The sequence below is a fragment of the Neopelma chrysocephalum genome, unplaced genomic scaffold, assembly GCF_003984885.1.
Source record: "Neopelma chrysocephalum unplaced genomic scaffold, ASM398488v2 Primary Assembly neopelma1_26, whole genome shotgun sequence".
In the NCBI taxonomy this organism is placed as follows: Eukaryota; Metazoa; Chordata; class Aves; order Passeriformes; family Pipridae; genus Neopelma; species Neopelma chrysocephalum.
Genome location: NW_020897695.1, coordinates 15,884,452 through 15,908,589, shown reverse-complemented (window position 1 = coordinate 15,908,589; position 24,138 = coordinate 15,884,452). Strand labels below are relative to the sequence as shown.

General features: G+C 36.0%; 1 protein-coding gene across 2 annotated transcripts; it reads right to left on the bottom strand.

Moving 5' to 3' along the window:
* Positions 1-732: 732 nt before the first annotated feature.
* Positions 733-22,442, bottom strand: NME8 (NME/NM23 family member 8). Of its 2 annotated transcripts, XM_027675686.1 has the most exons (17): positions 22,369-22,442; positions 21,078-21,122; positions 19,969-20,005; positions 19,819-19,876; positions 18,928-19,034; positions 18,080-18,151; positions 16,922-17,038; positions 16,035-16,101; positions 14,196-14,275; positions 12,872-12,964; positions 12,296-12,444; positions 10,803-10,981; positions 9,537-9,681; positions 8,647-8,754; positions 7,748-7,899; positions 6,603-6,747; positions 733-6,012 (listed from the first exon to the last, which is right to left on the bottom strand). In XM_027675686.1, exons 3-17 carry the CDS (start codon positions 19,999-20,001, stop codon positions 5,790-5,792), a joined length of 1,728 nt encoding a protein of 575 aa, XP_027531487.1. In that variant the 5' UTR covers positions 20,002-20,005; positions 21,078-21,122; positions 22,369-22,442; the 3' UTR covers positions 733-5,789. The 2 variants fall into 2 exon arrangements, with proteins under 2 accessions (XP_027531487.1, XP_027531488.1); XM_027675687.1 differs by lacking the exons at positions 21,078-21,122; positions 22,369-22,442 and having other exon boundaries at positions 14,196-14,278; positions 19,823-19,876.
* Positions 22,443-24,138: the final 1,696 nt, after the last annotated feature.

Sequence of the window (24,138 nt, the reverse complement as noted above, 5' to 3'; positions counted from 1 at the left end):
TAGCAGCAGTTATATACTTGATATATGCTAGCACAAGTTGGAGACATAGATGCCAAGCTAAAATGCCTAAAACAAAGAGGCAGAGGTGTTACATAAGATGGAATAATAGCATTTAGGTCAGTTCAGGGGGGGGAAAAACAACCAACATGGTCATTGGTTGAGCTTTGAGCAGTTGGTTAAAATATGCAAAGGTCAGCATTTGAATGTGGCCTTACCACCAATTCTGGGCAGGTGCAGAAATTTATCTCCATGGAACGCCTGCAGAATTAGATCCAAAATTCATTCCAGCTGCCAGGAATGCTGAGCATATATACCATCAATTGACTTTAGTGGGAATTAGGTGTGTTTGACATGTTTAAAAAAACAGACCACAAATTTAGGTGCCTAAATACAGACTATAGAAAAAATCTTAATCCTGTACAATGAAATGGAAAAACTGAAATGGAAATCAAAGGAGACAGAATTTCACTGGAGGTGACTAATTTAGGTAAGTTTGAAAATACTTAAGTAAGCAGGATCTAAAAGTTCAGTATGATTGGAAAGCTTCTAGAATAGTTTTATGTACTGTGTAGCAGGAGTTCTTAAGCTTTGATTATCTATTGATTCCAATTTCAAGTACCCCCGTAAATATGTATATGGTTAGCTATTAGAGAACGAACAACAGTCCTATCAATGGGATGTTGAAATAACTAATACTGAAGTCATGATATTACACTTTAACAAGTTTTATTGTGAACATATTCAAGTGTGTTGTTTGTTCAATGAAACTTTTGGAACAGCTACCTAGACTTGATAGCAGCATTACATATTATTTTACAACTATTAAAATCAAACTAACTTTTTTTTTTGTCAGAGAAGAAAATGTCAAAATTATTTTCTCTAGAGAACTGTCACAATTCCTGCTGCAAGTTGACCATTCCAGTATGCTGGAATAAACTTTGATGCACCAAGCCAGGTGTTTCTAAATTCTTGACACTTTTATGTATGCTTTATGCTGACTAACTTTCATTCTGATGTGGTAAAAATATGCAAGAAGGAAAGGCAATACAACAAAAAGCAGGGGTATCATAATACAAAGAAGAGATGTGCAAGGGATGAATGAGTAAGGTAGTGTGCTTTTCCAAATCCATTTTTTCCTATATTTTAAGAAGCCACAGGTCAACCCAATTCAGCACTAATGCTAGTCATTCCATTTTGAAAATCTTTTACAACTATTAACTTCCTGTGACTTCAAATGCCAGATGAATCCTGGCCCAGAACTTCCGCACCCGCCAGCCAGCTTTCCTTCACTTGTAAAGGTGTGAAGTAGATGTTAAATCAGTGAGGCCTGTTAGAACAGGCAAATGGATTCTCACCGGGTCCACTCACCAACTCCACTCTCCAGCATGGGGCAAAAGGTCCAATTCACCTCTCGTCATGTACCTCTATGGCTGGGTATAGCTGTTCTTGTTAGTGCACCCCAGCACCAGAGTCATGAAACCTTGATTTAACAGAGCAGGCAAATAGTTTGGTGATGGATGAAAGTAATTACTGTACCTACTTAAAGATGATAAATTAACAGGCCAAATCGTTGAAGTGTCAAATGTTTTTTTCTCAGTGTTATAGCTGTCTTCTTACTGAGGGGCTTGGCATTCTTTCCATATAAACCAAAAATTGCCTGGAACACCAAACATATGCTTCTAGTGCATTTCTTACTACCTCCCACACACATGTACCTAGTTTAGTAAGAAGTGCCATTCAGTATTTTCACTGAATGTTCTAACCTCAGTTCCAAGAGAATGAAACCTGAAAAAATATTTACTCTAATTGTGAATGATTGGCACCATTTTAGAAGCTCACTGTAAATGCAAATCAGAACTCTTTTATGAGACACATTTTTAAAAAAACCATAAACCACCCTCCAAGACCTGAATGACCCAGTCACTTCAATTCAGTGTTGCAACTTTCGTCCATTCGGTGCATACAACAGAAATACTTCCTAAGTAAATAAAAAGAAGATTTCCAGTCCAAAATACTCAAACAGCTCTTAAATTATTTTATCCAGAATTGTAACCTGTATTCCAAATGAATGAAACCTGAAAAAATATTTACTCCAATTATGCAAAACCGACACATGCTTTTTGGTTGTGCTTAGTAGTTGAATGTAAATGCATATCTGAAAATGTTTCCTCAACCAGATTTTTCTGGTAAACCACATCAGCTCCAATAATTTTGTAAATAAATATAATATGTCAATATGGGTCAACAAACATTCAAAATTATGTTTCCTTTTATAATAATAAAACAAACATTAACTTGTCATTAATTTCTACAGAGGTACATTACTTCTAATTAGACCTGGTCAAGGCTTTCTGGAAAAATTACACTCAATTGCAACTGCTGACACTATATTCCCTGTAACATCTCTGAAATTAAACAACAGCTTTATTGGAATATAAAACAGGGTTTCAAACTTGCTTGTTAGATATGCAGTAAATAGTAAATTATTCAATTAATATCAGACTGGCTCCTATTGCAACCAAAAGGCTTGTGGATAAATCAGTGTGGCAACGAGCATAAAGAAAAACATATAGAAGGGAGGGCACACTCCTTTTTTCTAGATGAGGATCACACCCTTAAAGTGACCCTTAAATATGTCAGGCAGTCTATATTCCAGATACAAGGTTAATGGATGCATCAGATTAACCAAGAGATGCCCCAAACAGATCAACACCTTCAGTATTTTGATTCCTTGTGGTTAAAGTGTGATGAAAACTTTAATTTGTAGATACTCAGAGCACATCAGTATGTATCTTCTGAACAAGATAATCAGAAAGCTGATCATTTGCTCACAAAGAGCTGTGGACAAAGTGAACAGATATTTAGATACTTGCAAGGTCCAGCTTGCCAGTGTAGCTCATTCAGCAGTCAGAACAAAGGAAAAATAGTGCAGCAGTACACAACCACAAGCTGATTGACTCCGTCTTCTTGGCAGGAAAAAGAACTTTTTCCCCATATGCCTTATTTTTTTATGCTGTAATTCAGTACAAAACCTCACTACAATCAGACATACTTATTCTTCTTAAACAGTATTTTAAGATTTATAACCCCCTCTTGTTTATCATTCTAACTGAAATGGATCTTTAATATAGTCTTTAGTGTCAGATTATGATTTTATTAAAGTTCCCAAACAAGGAAATATGTGGTCTGTGGTACAAATAAACATGCCCTGTGGTTCCATTTCTCTCCTGCTGGGACAAAATAACTATGCTATCTTTTGTTACTGTTGGAAGAATTTTAATCACATTTTTGCACCACCTATTTCTATGATGAACCACAAGATATTTTCTAAATAAACAGTCACGAAGGCCACATTCTCTTTTGAACTGGCATTTAGATATGAGATAAATGGGCAGAGTCAGATTTTCTGTAAGATTTGTTGGCAGTGGAATTGTGTAAATTTAATTGCAAGATTATAATCTTTGAGATTCAATGGAGTTTATGTTGGAATACACTCCTCCCAACTCTCTAAATCAAATGCTTGCCAATCCCATCACAAATGTTCAAATTCTTAAAAATTACATCCATATCAATGTCACAGTAATATAATTTTCAAAGAAGAGTGCATGGTAGTATAAATTATGTGGGCAATAACTTTTAAAGAGATGAAGTTATCTCTTAAAATATTGATAGTATTTTGATTACCATGCTTTTGAGTACATATTTTGATAATTCTACAAAAGACTGCTTCTCAAAGATATAAAAGCTTTGCAAATCTGAATCTCTTCATCATCTGACTGAAACAGTTATTTTTTGATGTTTGGAGATGTATCTGTTAAATTCTTTGTTTCCAAAGCTGTTAAAAGACATTAAGATCAAGGACATATTTGGGAGAAGAAAATGAGCATTAATAAATCAAATCCTCCCACATTTCAATATGAGTTTGGATACTTAGGCAACATGAACAAAAAACTGCCATAAATCTATGCATAATATTTCAATGTAATCTACTGGATTGCTTTAACCAAGTACAAAGCAGGGCTCATAATTGACACACATAAGTATATGAACCCAAATAAACTAAATCCTTCAACATCCAAGAGTGAAACAAAGCTGACAAGAATGCTATGTTGATTAAGAGCGATGTAATGGAGGATGAAGGATAATGGTTAAACAAACAATAACTCAGTATATAAAATTTTGTTACATTTAAATAGGCAGAGGTTAAGCTACAGTATCCCCCCAGCTAATTGAAATTTCTCAGACCAGTGCAATAAATGATTCACAGTATTCATAACCTGTGTATGAAGCCTACCAAGCTATTTGATTGTGAACCTCCACCAGATGTGTCATGAACTCTTAATTAGACATAAACACATTTTGCTGTTTTCAGCATTTGTGCTCCTGTCAAAAAATAAACCCATCTAAACTTTCAACATTGTATTTGCCTCACTGATCGAGAAGCCATTAGCTCCAGCAAAGATCTCAGGAAATGAGCAGAATTGATATATCTGAAATTGTCTACTCAGGCCTTCTCTGAGGCTGTTTATTGGTTCAAAGTACAACATGCCAGCACCCCAAAAGACCTTGAGTGCTGAAATAAAGCCAGGAAGAACAGTTTTAATGGGTAAAAGAAAAGCCAAAGAACATACAGCAGTCCTGAATTATGCTTCTCAGAAGTCACCTCACTGAGGTGGCATATAAATTCTGTACTAATCACAACTTCCTACAGGCTAGGTAGCCTCAAGCCGAGTTCATGGCAGTAAAGTAGCTGTAGGTGAAAATGGGTCACCAGGAGAATGCTTAGTCCAACTTCTGCAGGAGGAATGTCTATAATAACAAATGCCCCATCACAACAGAAATATTTGTCAGGAAGTTCTTTTAAACAGCTAGTTGTATTAAATACAATAGGAAAAATAAAGAAAGTGTGAGAAAGACTTCATTTTTCTGGACTTTGCACTTATAATCAATGCAATGTTTTAATTGAATGCCATTCTTTAGTATCTGAGGTTTCAACAGACTCAGACAGCAAAAGTGAGAATATATCAGCTGCAGAATAATATTTGTGTTCTTTATGGAGGCCAGCCAAGTTAGACTGGACAGGATATGAATTCACTAGTTTGGCAAAGAGGCATATGTCAAGAATAGCTGTTATGTAAGAGCTGGCTTTATGTTTTAGTTCCTTTGATATATTTGAATTAAGTAAATGGGCTGGAAAGGACCTTCTGGTTTATTATCCAACCTGCTACAGTAATTGTTAGAAGATATTTAGGGAAAGGATAAATAAACAATGCAAATGTTTTTCAGGGCCCCGAGGGAACCAGCAGGCCTTGATAGCTCAGAGCAGCCTCACCAGGGATGCATACGCATACAGTTGGCCAATGAGCCCAGGAGCCCCATTTGGCTCACAGTTAGAACTGTAGGGCTTGACACAATGGATGTGTCATTGATAGTGTTTTAATCACCTTCCTTGACCCTGTTCTTTTTAAGATAGCTACATACAAAACACCTTAGAATCCTGAAACTATTGGAAAGGCATAAATCTGTTAAAGTGACAAAAAACCCCAACAACACTCTACTAAGCATACATAAAGAAATCATTACTAATGTCAAACTTCTAGCAAGCACTATTTGTTACATCAATATGCTTTGCAATATGGAAAAGCTGATAATAAAAAGCTGCCTGATCAAAATTGGATGAAGTATGAAGGAAAATATGTGTGTTTATGTAGTCTTAAATATAGATTGTTAGGTAGATAAATGCATCTGAGGACATGAACATCAATTTCCAGAGATTGCATCTTAGTTGTTTAGTTTGTACCAATCTCTCCAAATGCGAACTCAATGCTTTTCAGTGCATGTTCTCTATTAGATGATCCATGAACAGCATTAGACAAAATATCATGTGCAAACTGAGCTCGAATCGATTGAGGACAGATCTTCTTTGCCTCTTCTGGATCAGTTGGACCCATTAGTTTCCTCCACTCTTCCACAGCATTTTCCTTTGATAAGATCATTATCACTGATGGACCTCTGTAAAATCAGTATAAGAAAGCTCTTTATTATGAGATGCAGACTTAGCTTTGACTTCAGAGGTACCATGAAGGTTTATGATAAGCATTGCACTATCTGAATTTTGTTAAACTGTTTAAGTATTAATATTTGTTACTGAGTGCTTCATTTAAGACAATATCCCATCTTTAAAAGCCAAAATAATTATGATGAGCAGGTATTTAGATTTGGGCTTTTTGTCCAAAAATATTCTCACCCGATAATTTCTGGAGCAAGACAATACATACTGTTTTATCGGCAGCTATACTAACAATATTGTGAGAAAGATATTTTGTCCTGCATGGGAAGAACAAGCATTCCATTGGAAAGCAGTTCCTTTTTTGAGAAAAAAAATTCCAAAATAATAGTCACTACATATAAGTTTGGAAAGAATTTTAAATCTTCCTTTTAAAGGAAGAGCATTCTGTGCTAGAAGCCTCTAAACTTGACAGAAAGAGTGACAGAATGTAAAATCCTTATACCATTTACGGTGTAGCATATTTTGTTGACACTGTAAATTCAAAGTGTGATGTCTACTTACATACCTCAGTACTGTAAAAGAAAATACTTACTCAGTCATACAAGACACTAACTGTTCATAAAAGGGTTTTCCTTCATGATCCTTGTAAAACTGTGCAGCCATTTCACGAGTTAAAGCTTCTTCTTTTATCTTTGAGATGCTAAATCCAGCCTCTTTAACTTTTTCAATAATGTCATCTAGGAGAATAACAAACAAGCTCATTTTTGATTGAAATGGTTTAGATGCAAAAAACTCCCAACACACCCAAACTTTAAAAGTTTCAGAAAATACTAGGTGTCTTTTTTAAAAAAAATCACCAATATCTATTACAATTCTTGTTACAGTATCAAACACCCATGAACAACATAATAAACACTTCAACAGTCCTATAAAATGTACAGAAACCATTGTAATCGCATTGTCCATCTTGATGAAGGTGTTAGACTGTTACGAACTATACCAGTAGCATTCACTGTTCTCACACTGGATAAAATGTGGACTGTAGTTGTTATGCTATATCAAGTACCAGCTGGCCTGCCAGAATCAATCTGGATTGTTACAAGAGGAGTAGAAAGACTCACAAAAGCCAGTGATGAATTAGCATTAGAAAGACTATTGAATTTTATTTTAAATAGAATAGAAAAGAATAATGATCAGAAGAGGCTCAGGATATAGGATTTTTAAAAAGTGGCTTCAAAAATCTTTAAGACATGATTCCAAAATGTACATGGTACTCTTTTTACTTTTTACTCTGATGTTTCCTCCTTATTCCCCTTGTCTAATGGCAAGTTAAACCAAGGATAGAAATGGATCTAATTGAGCAATGACCCCTTTTGAGTCAGTAGAGATACCTGTCTGAAGTAAGTAACATAACTTTGGATAGTCTCTCTCCTTTGACTTAAAAGGGTGCTAGGCAGCTAGCCTTTAAACAGTTTAACTTATCTAAGAACTCTCTTTCTTCAATTCACCATTATTCTTGTGAAGAAAGACCTATAGGCAGCTTAAGCAAAGGAAATTTCACATTTGAGATCTCAATCTGAATTATGCAAGCCCTGTAAAATTATTTCTCTGCACAGAAAATACATTTCAGAGAGTCAAAAGAATGCATTTGATGTGATTTACTGCAGCGTACGTTGCTAATATTTTGTAGAAATGTCTGCGTCGGTAGACATAGCCCATACTTTCTAAATGACTTACCTTTATGAGTCTTAGCAGCCTCAGGTTTGATTAATGCAAAAGTTTGCTCCTCAGGGAAGAAAAACTCTAATTCCTTCTGAGCGTCATCAGGTGTAGAACTGCCGTGCAGCTGGTTAATAGGTACGTTGTCGACTGCATATTGTGCACGCAAACTAAGAGTCATTAAAAGAGTGAAGTTGCTTAAAGGAATAGCTATGAATTGAGCAATGAATTATAATTAGCTTTGACCGAATGAATATAAATATATACATTATTTAATTATATTATATTATTATATATTATAATATATAAATTAGTGTTGATCTGACAATCTGAAATCTGAACACCTTCCCTCCCAACTCTCATCTTGTTATATTTCTAAGAAATACCACTTCTTTCTTAATGAGACAGCACTTCTATCAGCAACAGGTAAGATGATACCACAGCACTTTCTTAGAACAATATGATATAGGTAGAACTCAGATGTCCGTTTATAAAATGTGTAGGAGAAACTTAAGTCAGAAATAAAATACTCTACTGACACAAAATTTTCATTAAGCAAAGAGAAAAATCATTTGTTCTAAAAAATAATAGTGGTATTTCAAGAAAAAAAACACTATAAAGAATAGATTTTACCAACATTTTTTCTCTGATTCAAGAGATCCCCTTTCACTTCAATACCCTTTTTTAAACTCAGCTTTTTATTATTCTTACCATCCATTATTTCTCAAAAGATGCCATAATTTCTATGTGTAATACACTCCTACTTCCAAGAAAAGCTTAACAAATTGCAGAAATGCATATCAGTTTCCAGATGATGGCACTATAGTTACACCAGTTGGAATGTTGTATTCATTGAGATGAGAAATATGAAAGTAAATTGGAAGCTGTGAATGATGGTTTACTATTGTGGCTTATACCTCTCTGGATTTTCTTTGCAAGCCTCTTCAAGGGTCTTTGGGCCCAGTAAACTTCTCCAGTGTGATACAGCGTTTTCACGTGTTAGAGCCAATACAAGAGTTGGACCACTGTAAAATGGGTAAACTAGCATTAAAAAAAAAACAAACTCCCAGTACTTTTTAAAAGTAATTTGATTACATGTAGTCCTGGCTAGGAAAATGAGCCATAGTATTAGAGGACTTTAAAACTGACCTCTGTTTAAACAACTACAGTCTGATAAAACCTTATGAGGCTTAACATGAATTTAAATTGCAGAGGAACTGAGTTTTATCACAACAGCAAGATGTAGAAACACTGTTCATGCCCCAACCATATCCTAACTTCATATGAATGGAATATCCAGACATGATTAATTTCTCCTCCCAAGGTATCCAACACATAGCCTGGTTGAAGATTTCAGAGCTCTCCTATAGACAACCTAAATGCAGCCTTTCAGAGCAGAGCTAAACTGGTTTCAGCCGAAACAATGGACTTGGTTGCTGACTTTGACATCGTACATATGGAGATATGGAGTAGCTGGTAGTTTTTGAAAGCCTCATTTATTTATTTATTTGTTATACCTGGGAATTATCTCATTATCTGCAGTTATCTGATCCTGTTTTGACTTTTATTAAGGTTTTAGATACATATGTATCTTATAGCCATGTATTATCCAGGAAGTGTTCAAGGCCAATTTGGATGGGACTCTGAGCAACCTGGTCTAGTGGAAGGTGTCCCTGCTCATGGCAGGAGGTTGGAACTAGATAACTTTAAAGGTCCCTTCCAACGTGAGCCATTTTCTGATTCTGTGATTCCGTGAAAATTTCAGTCTTATCTATAGATCCACATGCTCATTTTTCATTCAATATACCTGGTCATTTGCTCTAGAAGGACAGGGAAGTAGTCTTCATTTACATGCTCTTTGTAAAATGTACGCACTTGTTCTTCAGATAGGATTATTTCTTTCTGCATTGCTATTTTGAAGCCATCGTCCTTTATCCTTTGCATGATAGAATCTGTTAAATATATTGAAATAATGCTAAATGGCCATCCATGCATTACTTTGCACACTTTTAGAGAAATTGCATGGACTTTTCAATGATAATGTTAAATTTTTACAGGTGAATTAATTTCCTAACTAAAGAACAGAAAACTAATATAAAGCAAATGTTATTGGGCTTCAGTAATTGCCTGAACACTCAGAAAGCTGATCCTCATCTTCTTAAGGTTTTCTCTTACTTCCGAAACCTCATTAGGAATTACTGACTGAGGAATATGATATACATTACTATGACCGAAAGAAGGTCTAAGGAACTTGAATAGATGAATGTTTATTTAACTAAGTCTTACAAGACCACATGGGTAAGTGAGCAGTATTTGGCACAAGTCAAAATAACTCTGTAATTACCTACAGACGATGTAATTATCTCCCGAACTGCTTCTCTAAGCAACATACTAGACAACCATCAAGAATATAAATACCCAAGGAAAGATCAAAATTGTAGTCTTTCAGATCCTGTGTATAGGTTATTTCAAGTACAGAGATTCTCAAGTTAGAAATAAAAGTGTTATCTGAAATCTAGGAAGAAATGCAAGTATATGATTGAAAAGAAAAGTAAACTTGTTTGGATGAAGGTTCATGTTAATGGGGTAGATTTTTTTATTTAATGTGTAAAAATGTTTTCTGTTTAGACCTGCCCTTGAGCAACACCACCTTATGCAGCACAGAATATCTTAGACTGGATCTTTTTCACCTTGCCATTGATCTGTCTTGGAGCTGCCATTCAAGAATATCAGCTACTTTGTTATGGTGGGAAATATGGTCCTCTATATAACATTTGAAAATACTAGCTTATCTGAGATGTCTTCTAGAAATATTCCATCCAAATATACAATCTACAGACTTTCTTGAAAAATCAACAAAGGGAACAAAATAGCATTGATGTTTACATTCTCAATATATGAAAAACATTAACCATATAACTTCATTCCAGACAAAAATTACTGTTGGCCTAATTCTGGGGAGACAATATAACCTAAAAACATTTCATTAATCAAGTTAGAATTTTTAATTCAAAATTCAAAATATGAGACTACTTATATACCCCAGGTACAAAATACAATTATTAACACTTACTTCGTCTTTCCTTTAAGAGAGTTGGTCTAATTATGGCCAAAGTCTTTTCAACTTGTTGTCCTGTTTTATGTATATGAAAATTTGGGAAAAAGAAGCCAAGTTGTCTGCTGGCATCTTCAATACTGTCTTGCACGTCACATAGATTTACTAGACTCTCAGCTTCCACGAGTGCTAGCCCACTAACAAAACATGAAGTAATACAGTTTTTAAGTCACTGCATGTGTAGTGTTAATAAGCTGGCTTCTTGAAGTTGTACTTGTATGTTAAAATTTAGTGAAACATAAGAATAGAATGCAAAACTAAGCTTTCATTAAATTCAGATTCATGAGCAAAATAATGTTTCTGAGAAGACAATTATTAATCTTCTCAAAAAATGCCTCATGTGCCTCATGTGCTCTGAAAGAGAAATCTCAGTAACGCAGCTTTAGTAATTCCCCTCTAGCTTATTCAAGACAGTCCCTCTGTTTCATGAGAAAGAATTACTACTGGCAAGGGTACAGTGTATAATAAATGATCAATAAAAGGTTTGTGCTTTATTTGTGTACAGCATGATCATAAAAATGATAGCAATACAGAATTGTCTTTAACAGAGACACTTCTCATTGTTACTTACCTGTATTTCTAAGGTTTATATAGCTATGTAAATAAAGTCCCTCTTGGCCACTTACATAAAATGCAGTATTTCTCAGTTGTACTAAATTAATGCAGAAAGGGATACAGCAGTCATCAACAAAAATATCAATCATTATGACAAATTATTTCTTGGACAAAGTATTTCAGTTCCTGTTACTTTAAGTAAGTCTCTTGTCTAAATGTAAAACTTGATTCAATATTTGAATTTTTGTGAACACTCTATTGTCTAAAGCTGTGTATACAACTATCATCCTCTTTCTCTACAAACTCTCAGTACAGAAATAAAACAGACATTTCAAGATACCATGATTGTGAACGACTAATCCTTACAATGTTTTATGTGTCACGGAGCAGAGTGGGGACACAAACCCCAGTATGCTACCCCTTCTCTGATGGCTTTTGCAGTGTTCCCAGGGAGACCAACATACCTCAGGTGTCCCCTGGTCTCCTCTGAGCCACATATAAAGCTTCCCAGGATACAAAGGAGTGAACATGGGAAAAAGTGCAACCTTCGGTCGGCAGTGCTGGCAGTCACTTGGTCTGGGTGAATGAGTATGAAGTAGAATTGCCTGGACTACATCATTTTTGAAGTGTAGCATTGCTCCCACTGGTCTGAGAACCCATTCAAGGCTAGTTCAAAGAGATCAAAGACATTTTCTTGTCATCTTTAACTAGGAAGTATGGAGTTTCTGAAACTGCATCTCTAGTGGTGGTCCTGTGAAGAACCAGGTGAAGAACTCTGCCTGCTCCTGAACCCTGTGCACATGGGCACATCTGCATCTGTAAGAACATGTCTTGATTTGTGGTGTGCTCTGGACACTGTAACTGAATCACACATACACATTTTCACTGCTAGTTACCTCTCTGGCTCAGACTTTTCAGACATACTGTCATGTGTTTCATGTAGGTCTTTCCAGTGAGGAATAGCACCAGTGTCTTCTTTTTTAGTGAATACCAAAACATGGCATGGTCCACTCATCATGAATTGAACAAATTCCTCAAAGTCAGGCTAAAAAACATAATTTTCCATCATGAATTGCAGGAACTCTTGAGTTTATAATCAGAAATGAGACAATCATCCTTTCAAAGTAACTCATAAATTCCTATTCAAAACTGGCATTCACATACATTAGTCAGAACCCTGTTAGATTGTTTGCGAAGTTTTTTGATCAGCCATTTGAGACAACATTATCAGATGTCTAAAACAAAATTAATTAATTGAGATAAAGGAAGTCATGGAACTACTTTAAGGAAGTACTGTGTTTTTACAGGTTAAAATGTGAATGACAAGAGTGAAGGAAATTTTTTGTGAACTAAATCTACATTAATTCAGTTATTTGACATAAAAAATTACAGTACAGAGATTTGCAACCACATCTAGTTACAGTGATATGTTTTACCTGCTCCTTTCATTTAAGTTTTTAGTTTGCTTTTACCTGGTCTTTATTCCGAGCATAGAACACTCTGATTTGCTCTTCAGTTAGCATTTTCTCCTCTGCTGCTTTAATGTTAAATCCTGCATCTCTAATCTGCAATTATTCAGTTATTACTCAGTGGCATTTGAAAATGGATATATACAAAATGTATGTTATTGTAAATCTAAAGATTGATTTTGAAAGTTATCTTAAGTTTAAAATTCCCTGTAATTCAAAATATATTGCCATTGTATTCAAAATATAATGGCTATCTTTGCCTAAACTGAACCTCCAGCCTTTCAAAGCACTTCACTAAATTCAGCATTACAATACTTATAAATTAATGTTTTTGAAAATTATAGTGCAGTTCAATGTATGGAGTACATTCATTCGGTAGTTAATAATCCCTTTTATTTCACATTGAATAAACTCCTTTTGCCCATTGTGACTGGTTAATATGCAAATACTTCTAAAAATTTTATTATAAACTGTGTTATAATCAAGGTAGTCATGTAGATGTGCACTTGTGGTCAATTTGTATCAGGCTAAACTACTTGGCTTCAGAAAGAGCAAATAAAGACAAATTAAATCTATCTTATTATTTTCTCTTTTAAGCTACATTACTGCACTAAATTCAAGTATATGTAAGTGATATCTGCTTATATGACCTGTGTCAAATTCATAGTCCACTGGTATGAGGTTTATACCATATACTGATATTTTAATAACAAAGGCATTGTCCAGCCCCAATACTGATCATATGGTAATATTAATCTGCTTACTGGCACTCTGCTCTTTAAAAGCCCCTATGATGCTGCAGAGTGTTTCCAGACTGCCTCGACAAGGCTGACTGTGGAAACAGTGTAGGTGCACACCTCATAAGCCAAGTAGCAGCTGTTCAGCCCCAGCTAAATAATTTTCAAGCATTGCTTGTTTTCTGGGGGGTATTTTGTTTTTTTTCTGACCTTATTTTCTGGCCACGGTAGAGTAATTGCAGAAACGAACTATATAGCACTCTGATTTCCTTTCATGCAAAGGTCACTTTTTAAAATTTGTATGAGTTTATCTTGATATACAGTGTTATAAGGCTTTTTTTTGGTAACAGAATCAGTGTGAGTCAATATTTTACCTCATCTACTGGCATAAAATATTAAAACAATAGTATAAATTTGAATACCATATTATTTCAGGTCAAAATTATTGTCCTTTTATCATCCTTACCAGAGAAACATTAACAGATCTTGTTCTAAAGCCTGGGCATAAATTAGGATCTACTTAGTCTTACATCTTGCTACTATGCCTCTTAAATAAATAGAATGAATTAATATTTTAAAATTCTCTCTACCTTTTTTTTAATTTGTTCTACACGTCCCTCTAGGACGTCATTAGGTTTTATAATTCCAACAGAATATTTGAGTATTTCTTCTGGAAAAGGGAAAAAAGAGTAACATGTTAATTAATACATTCATCAAAATAAATACGCTACGAAACGAAATGCTTCATTGTTTACAAGTGGGTTTCTCTAAATAATTCTCCATTTTAATATTGAGATGGCCAAACAGTGGTTCCAAAAATTGACTCCAGCACTTAAAGCATGTCTTGAAGTGCAGGACCACCCTTGGCTATCCCTGGAATCCACATTCCTGATGAACCACATTTTTGGGGGGTTAATATTGGGGAGAAATGGTTCACATGCAGGTAGCTATGGTGAAAAAATTTCATCTTAAGATGGAGGCTTTATCTAGGGAGCTCTGTATGTACAAGAGTAGAAATGTGAAAGGAATTACTATTACTAAAGGAAATTCACTAAGTGAAAATCTGTAAAATATTGGAGATTCCCTGTAAAATATGCAGTTCTTGTCATAGAATATATTTGATTCTTTGGCATTGTGAATGCTGAAGTCATTTGCAATTAATAAGTGTTGGTCACACATGCTTGCTGGTACAATCTAATGCTTAAAATAAGGTGTTCCTTGCTGTAACAGTACAGACAGACTGTTGCAACATCCATAGCATACAGATCCTTGAAAATGATCAGAAGGGAATATGCACTGCATCATCTTTGCAGAACCTTAAACATTAGAATATACCTCAATTCCATTCCGAACACTGTAGAAGAACTTAATGATAGTGCTAATGGAAACAGCAGACTAGAAAACACTTATAGGCACCTGCATGTGTTAAGGAAAATATTACCCCAAAAGGTTAATATATTACAGTTTCTGAGAGATCCCCTGACCTGAAGCTGAACCTGAGCTGAAAGCTCTGTTCTCTGATTTTGTATCACATTTCGGTTTTGTGGATTAGTGTGAAGGTTGTAGATACTTGCTAAATAATAATACTACTCGGTCTCACAGGGTTTATGAAGAAAATACTGGCTGAAGCTAAGGTCAGGGATATGTCAGTTGAACCATACAATAAAGAAGGCATGAAGAGGAAGAAGGGACACAATTCATGTCTGTAATCTAATGCCTTCTCACAGGAAAAAAAACACAACCAAGGTCAAGAAAGAGATGAGGGAGGGGTTTGTTCCAACTCAACATTGAAGAATGGCATTCTGTGTATATATGAAGGTGTAGGAACATTCAGTAGCCACAGATAACAATAAAAATAGAAAAGATTTAGGTCTCAGCTCATGAGAAGCCTGAGATAAATCACAGACAGGGGACTTGCAAACAGGATGGTGCATGTTTTTCATTTGTTTTGGAAGCTTATCATGCTATACTATGAATTTTTGCTCTTACATAAGTCTGTTCTTAAATCTAGTCTGGTGAAAGAGTTAATTGAAATAATTTGAGATACAAGGCATGCCATTACTTCACAAATTAACTCTTTCAGTCCTCTCAGGTTGCCCCCATCATAGTATTCCACCTCAACAAAAGTACCTAGCCAACACAGGGACTGTGTAGAAGTGACTTTCAGGCCCTAATTTTACATGGAAAAGTTCCCTGGCATGTATCACTTCTGTCTAAAGTCTGAAGGTTCCCAGTGGGAGGGTGAAAATATTAATGATGACAGTTCAATGTATTAATTCCTTACTGAAAAAAGTTCAGTCATAGTGTCTCATATTATTGACTCAACCAAAGGAAGGTCTATTAGTGCTTGACACAGACAATTCCTAATCAAAAGACATTTGTTCCCTTTCTTCCTCTTAACATTTCTAAAATCAATCAAATATATTTACCCTCATCTGCAGTCTCCTCAATAGTCTCTTCTGATGATTCTTCTTCTAGAAAAACAAGTTCAACTACCTAAGGTAATTGCAAATAGAGCAAAAGTACACTACCATTAAAAGGTAAAGTCACCAAACACAGCTATCAGATCTTTACAACACTTCTATCTTAATTTAAGAATAGATTTTCTATCGTGGAAAACAAGCAAGACCTAAGAAAGACCTTAGGTCAATCTAGTTTTCCTTGACCTGCAGTTTGTTAAGAGTCTCTTTTTACTGTAAGTGGAGTTCTTTGATCTTTTTCACTCAAAACAAGCAATGAGACATAACTATTTCTCATGTCTGTTTCATATGATGCAGTTACTAGTTATATATTAAAAATACTCATCCCTGAAAGAAAAAAATTACTGAAACCTCTATGTGCTAGTGACATTTTGTTCATTTCTCAATTTCTTGCGTTAATAGGCTAATCTGTAAATTTCTTAAGTTTTTAAGCCATAATGGATATTTGTTTTTTTCTGGAGAGAATATCCAGCAAGGGAGGATTAATTCTGCTATTACTATAAATTCCGACTGTAGAATTGTTTGCAGTGAAGTCATACTAGGCTGTCCTTATGTCCTCATGTTATCTGGAAGTCAGAAGTGAATAAAGTTGTTGAAAGTCCTCTGGATTCTTTAAGTACAGAGCAATCCCCACAGCTTTGAACAACCTGATCTAGTGAAAGATGTCACTGCCTGTGATCTTTAAGAGTCTCTTGGAACCCAGATAATTTTACGAAATTTCTGCAAAAAAAGCCTGTCACATATATCACTTTACCGTTAAGACAAAAATACAAAAAATTAAACATTACCTAAAACACTATCACACAAATATTTTTAAGTATCTGATTTGTGAGTACCTCGGTGCGTTCCTTCTCTCCAGCTGCAATTTGCCTCTCTTCTTCCACTAGATCTGTTACTTTCTTAATTATAAGAGGAGCATTTACACCTCTCACTATATCAATAATTTTGCCATTCTGTAAAAGAGAAAATAACACTTTCAGTGAGTTTTCATCTCTTAGTTTACACATTTACTTCGGCTTTTGAAACATGTTATATCTTGTTAATTTTCCAGCTACAGGACTACTTCCTATGCCCATGAAGGAATACCAAATCTACTACTGTCTCTATTAGTTCAGAATTAACCTGCTTTTAATTCCTTACTTCCTTCTCTACCTAATTTTCCACATTTTTTTCAAGGCTCACCATTAACAGTACAGTTGGAAGCAAATGCAAATATGGATTCTACTAGCTCGTAATTTCTATAACATGGAGTTTTCTGTGTTCTTTTTTTTTTTCATTACATTCCAGAGCATGTTCTACCATGTTTATGTGCACAATAACAAAGCTAACTAATGATGACCAAAGATACTACTAACTTCTCTAGGCAGCATTCAGATTCAGACCTGAAAGTGTCCTGAAAGTATCGTTGTTTGTGGTCCCTAGTTATGGGAATTCAAATCCTGGCACCCTCAAGCAAAAAAACCCCACCACTTCCTAAGTGAGCAGTGTTCCATGGTGGTGTCCTAGGACAACAGTCTCTCTGTGTCCATCAGTGAGAAATAATAAATATATGATTAATTGCTGCAGTTCCTCAAGTGTGACAAACACATTTTTATTTGTTATCTTAAAAACTTTATAGCAACAGGAATTGTAAACTCTATTTCCCTGATGGAAAATGTGCATAAAACAATAATTTCCGGTGTAACTTCATGTAGGCACTTTATGTGATGCAAACCTGGAAAACTTACATGGATTTCTCACTAAGTAACTACCAAAAAAATGTCTTCCATAGCTCTTCTGTGGCTGTGTGTGCAACAGCCACAACAAAAATGTGCCCGAGAGCCACCAGATTTAGGAATGGGAGACAGCTCAAGTAAACAATATCTGATGATACTGTTCTACATACTGTAAAATGTAAAGAGAGAATTTATACTGCTTCACATCTATTTTAAAATCTTGAAAAGTTAAGGCAAAACTATGCAGCACATTAAAAGAAACTGATGCCATGTACTTACAACACAAAAAAGAAACACAGGTTCACAGTTATTTCTAAATGGTTTCAGAGTTTCAATGCTGTCAGCCTCTGCCTGAAGTCAGACAAAAAACATTGTTTGCTTACAAAAGTGTGTATGCATATATATATGTTTATATACATATAGATAGATAGATAGATGTAAACCTTTTTGCCCCCCAAGAAACCCCACTCCTACATGCTTTGGTGTTACAAACTCAAACTGCAGTCCTAAATACAAGTAACAGTCCTTATGGTGATGAAGAAAGAACTGTTTTGGTAACATGGGATTGTCTTCTCAATTACAGCAATCAATCATGGAATAATATCTTCTCTTGATGCTATTTTCTCAAGTAGGTTATAATAACATACATAAAGGAAGAAGTATATATATACTACTAGTGTAAATAGGTATTTTTACTACTACAGTTCTGTGATAATTTATTTTTAATTTTCCCTTTTTTTGTTCTCTTAAAAATGAAATACAAAGGAATATTTAAGATAAAAAATGCAATAATTTTTCAGGAACACAAGAATTTTAAATGTGATAATCCATAATATAAAGACGTAAAACTAAAAATCATATAGGCTGGCTTTTGAATATTTCTGCAATCTCATCAAGAAAAACAAAAGTTTTAGGATATCAGCTCCATTTTTATTACAGCTTCTTACATATTTATTCCATTTTTAATCTACTTCTAGACAAAGTCATATGAGGAGATATGACAAAGTAGGCCAAAATTATGACAACTCAGCATAAAGAAAGTAAAATGAAAGCTCTGTATATGGAGATAAGAAGATATATTTAAATTAAAATGTTAATAAAGTCCCACACAGAATTTGAGTCCTTACCACGGCAAAATGTAACACATTGTCTTCACTAAAATCGTTCTTCAGTTTTCTCAATACATTCATCACAGCTTTGCAAGGACCGCACCAAGCTTGATACACATCTATTACTAAAATGTAATAGTTTGGAATTACAAACAGCTGACTTGTAGAACTTATAAAATGAGATACATTTATGTTTAGATTGCAACAGCACTGGGAAGGTATTCTTGTGTATCTTTCAGTCCTCTTCTAGTCAATGAATGCATCATGAATAAGTCGAGGTATTCAGTGGATACATTAGAGTTTCCTCTTTTATTTCAATTACTTTTGACGTAGAAAACCTACTTTTGAGACTATTAATTGAGATTATTAATTTGTACATCTTTTCTCTCATATTCCTTTTCCTTTTAGTTGCTCTTTTTATTTTCTCACTGTTGCTTTTCATTCTTATCTAGGTCTTTTTTCTACAAGACTTTTACCTCCCTGACCTGCAGATCATTTCTCTCCCATTACTAACCCTCTGTAGATATGATCCCATTACATATTTGTTCCTCCTACCCATATGCAATTCCTAGGAGACATTGTTTTTGGACTGACTGAACTGAAAACTGGGAATAATACACATCATAGAACATGCACTCTCAAGAATGCAGCAGTATTAATTTAGTCTGTGCAAAATTTTAGGGAAAACCTTCCATGGAAGTTTCCAACCCCCTACCATAGACAATACCATATTGAAAATGATTCTTTGATATACATTTATAAATATATATTCATATAGCCTTTCTTTAAAAGATAATAGGGCATAGTCATCTAGGTTCATTATGAGTATCTATTAAAGATGATATATAAGTATGAAAAACTGTACATATTTCCATGAGACATTAAACAGAAAATAGCAACTCTTAGTACCTACTATACCATTCGTCTGCAGCATTTCATCCCACTGGCCTTGATTGGTTATTATGATCTGAAAAAAAATTAACTGACATTTTAACATCTTAAAATGGAGAAAAAACATCTCTTCCTCTCTCAAATAGTTTAAACAATTAAGATTTATACCTGGAGTGGGATTTCTTTCTTCTTGCTTGCCATTTCCCTATGATTATAGGAAACATATTAAAATATGAAGCACATTTAACAGTTTTTTAAAAAACTGTGTGACATGCAGAACTGATTTATATGGTTTTCAGAAGATCACTGCCTTCTGATTCCCTTAGAATTAACTCAACTGAAGCTCCTACAGCAGTGGCAGTTAATACCCCATGTGGGAATGCTGTTTGCCAAGCCCCCATAGTACAGGAAACAGAACAAAATTTACCTTCTTAATTTCCTAGGGTGTTCAAAACTTTTGGCCTCAACAATTTTCAAGCTTATAATTCTTTAGAATAGCTACAGGGACCTTGATGGGATGACAGCTGCTGTAACACTGGACCATTTCAGAAAAATATCGATTAAAGGGCTTCCACTCTGATAACATCAAATCGACCCTCCTGTCTGCTGGGATACATGAAAAGCAATGACATGCTTGTGCCCCATAACTAATCTTCCAAACTAATTCCTGATACATTCATTATTCTGTCATTAATAAACAATTCTTTTTTCTTTTCTTCTTTTTTTTTTCTTTTCAGTAGATAATTAGCTGTGAACTGGGCAGGACAACGATTTCAGTTAAGATACATGTGTGGATTGACTTCAGTTTCCAAATGAATCTTGACTGAACAATAAATGTTATCACTGCATCAGGAGCCTGAGTTTCCAGAGTTCTTGTTTAAGATGGGGGTCTTCATCTTGGGTAAGATGAAAGTGCCACCATGAATGTGACCTCCACTGGCACTGTTATCTGACAAGTCAACAAGTAAATATGTCCAGAGTTTGAACTATCCTGATATTCCCATCAAAGCTGCTCCCTTCAGATCACAGACTGAGGCATAGTGGTCAATGTGAGAACTCTAATCTAAACCCTGATCTAAAAATATTGTTAAGAAATAAAATTTTAAATGCAGGCTTTCTTCAAATCCCTTAACCAGGTAGTGAGACAGAGCATGGCAATAATTTGTGTCTTTTAAAGAGGACATGATACTACTATTGAATCTAGAGGAAACTGACAGATGGAAATATGGCATATTAGTAGGAAATCTTCAGCAAAAGAGCATGTCTTCCATTGTTACCTTCTGTCACTGAGCAATGACAATCAAAGTGTTGCAAGGCTAGATCTGCAAAACATAAACCACACATGATAATGGCCTACACATCGCAATGGTCCTACACACGCTCCCCAGCTAAAAATATGCAGACATACAGGCTCAGATGACAAACAAAAGCACTGCAGAACACACACTTGCTGTTGTATGCAAATATAGAGATACACGTTAGTCTGGAATAGTAGCTGTGTGAGACGGACATGTGAAGCTACATATGACATCTATACTTTTAAATATAATTTTCACATACCATTCTCTCAGTAATGCAGTCAGTATTATACTGATAAAATCTGAACAGGCCAGCATATTTTCTCCATTATCTATGCTATGGACAAAATGCTTCTCTAGCCTTGATACAAGGCATTTTGCTGTCCGTACTTCATCATGGATGTGCAAATGCTACACCTCTGACTACACATTTTACAACCAAGACTACTTCCTTGAACTAGTCAGATATAAAAACAGACCTGGGTGCACACCCAGATACAGTGTCAAACTGATGTTCATATATGCACAGTCTTTGCAGACAGACATTCTATATCTTAGTACAAACCCTCATTGGCATATATACATAGAAGATGTACATATGAAGATACTCAAGAGCTTGTGAGATTTTAACATGCACCTGTGTGTAAGTACATGCATACAGACATATAGTTCCCTGTGCATAAGTTCTTGTGTATGACAGCGGATCCTTGTGTGTTCCTAGATAGCAGTCTGATGGACCATCTGCTCCCTACCCTTGAATTCTATGAAACTGGATTAAATACAAAAAATCATGGATGGAAAACACTCAGTGAGGTACACTGCAGCTTGCACATTCGTGCATGCCTGCATGCTTTCACAAGTGCATGCGAAGACTCATCCTTCTGCAGGCACCCGAACATGCCAACACACACCTGCACTACACAGGTGGACACTCATCTGTGCAGGCCCTCCCCACGAGCAGGCCTGTGTGAGCCCACATGCATGCAGGTGTAAGACCCCTTCCTGCACGCACACACACACACACACACATACACACACACACAGAGAAACATATATAAGTGAGAAAATGCACAGGCACACACTGGTTCAGGGGTGACAGTGTCTACGCAGGGTACCGTAACCCGGAAGAGCGCCCAGGTACTCGTGCACCCAGTGGTTTGACACACACTCTCCATGACAAGCACACCATCGCACATCAGCTTGGGTGCCACTCCTCCCTGAGGTGGGTGCCCACCCAGGAGCAGACAGGCAGCGCCAGCCCCCTGCCCACCTGCACACCCTGTCCCTGTCTTGGAGCAGCCGCTCACCTGGGGACTCTCCCACAGCTGCACAACTGTCACCCCCCAACGGCTCTAACAGCCTCTCCCGTCCTTTACCCTGCCCCATTCCCCCTCTCTGCTCAATCTCCAAGGGTTATTTTTCCCCCACCACCTTACTTTGTGAGTCTGCCACTGACATGGCCCAAGGAGCTGAGCTGCAGGCATGCAGAGAGGGAAATGAGGAGGGAGTTGGGGAGTGCAGGGGTAGGAGGAAGAGTCACTGTTTCCTTCACTGTTTCTCCTCTGTTTCTTTTACCCTAGGCAGAGTCCAAACTTACCCTTTTAAAGTAAGAAAATTAGTCTTGGCACGTAATTAGCAATCTGCCTTCACTCTGTGTTACTTGCAAATTATGAGGTAATGAGGACTAAAAGGGGAAATTTTTTTGTGGATGTCATGATGACCAAAGGAGGGTCTTGAAAGCCAAACAGTGGTGACTGCTAATGCTCACACACTATCATTGCAGGTCTGTGACCACACCAGTTCAGAACAGAGTTATCGTTTTTCAGATGCATGCTTGCATCTCAGCAGGCCCAAAAATTACCAGAAAATAAAGGTGAAATTCATTTATACACATAGAAATCACAATTGATCCAGAGTACAGTGTGGGGGTTTTTATGTATGAACTCTTAAAGGCATCGCAGCTGGTGAGACTTTCTTTATGGAGGTATAGGTTTGAGAATGTTCACAAGTCAAATATAGGTGTCTCTAAACAGCAGACATTGCACATATGTGTGTTGTTCCTGAGTCAGAAATCATCTGTGCATCCAATTTGCTTTTGAAACCCTGCCCAGGCATACTACATGCTGTTACGTATATCTACAACATCTTAAGAAAATCTAGTTTTAGTGACTTTCTTGTTACTTTTCTTAAGCTTTCTGGCACTGTTCACCAAGGTTACCTTTATTTCCTGAAACTAGCATGAAGAAAAAAGAAGGGTAAAAGCTTGTAGAGGTACTAGAAGAGATGTTCTTCCTCACAGTTAAATTTTCCTGAGTTGAAGGATGTTCATTCTGTTGCAGTGGGAATGAGGCAACATTTCCACAGAGCTACAGAAGTTTTCAGTGCTGAGATTATGCTATGCCCTAACGGCTTGGATTAAATCAATTAGGTGGCAAAACAGACTTTGCATTCAGATTGGAAATAATGCATTTATATAGCCAATGCTAAATTGCTTCCTACATTTTTTTACTGGAAAACCCTAGCTTTGGACTTAGTACAAACTCTGCATTGGCCTGCTTGGAAGAGGAGGAGTGCCCTTGAATAGCTTTTATTTTCCTGCATGAGGTAGGAAAACAACTTTTGAGACCTTCATAGGCATACAAAATTAAGCAGATCTACAAAAGATGAAATATTTAACCCAACTGCCATGTGGAAGTTAAAGTCCCAAAGCTAAGGCTGTGTTTTTGGGGTTTCCTTCACAAACTGCTAACTTCTTTATCCAGACCACTTTCTTCATGAGCAACTACTTTTTTATATATTAGGAAAAAAAAGTCTTGAAGAGAAACACTAGAATGAGGTAATGCTGACGTACCAAATGTTAAAAGGCTGACACAGCCTGTTCTTTAACTGCGGGGGGGGGAGGAGGGAGAACATGGAAAAAAGGAGGGGTGGGAGGAAGGTGTTTTTAAGATTATTTTACTTCTCACTCTTTTGCTCTGACCCAGTTAGTAATAAATTCAGTAAATATCGCCACTTTGAGTCTGTTTTGCCTGTGATGGTG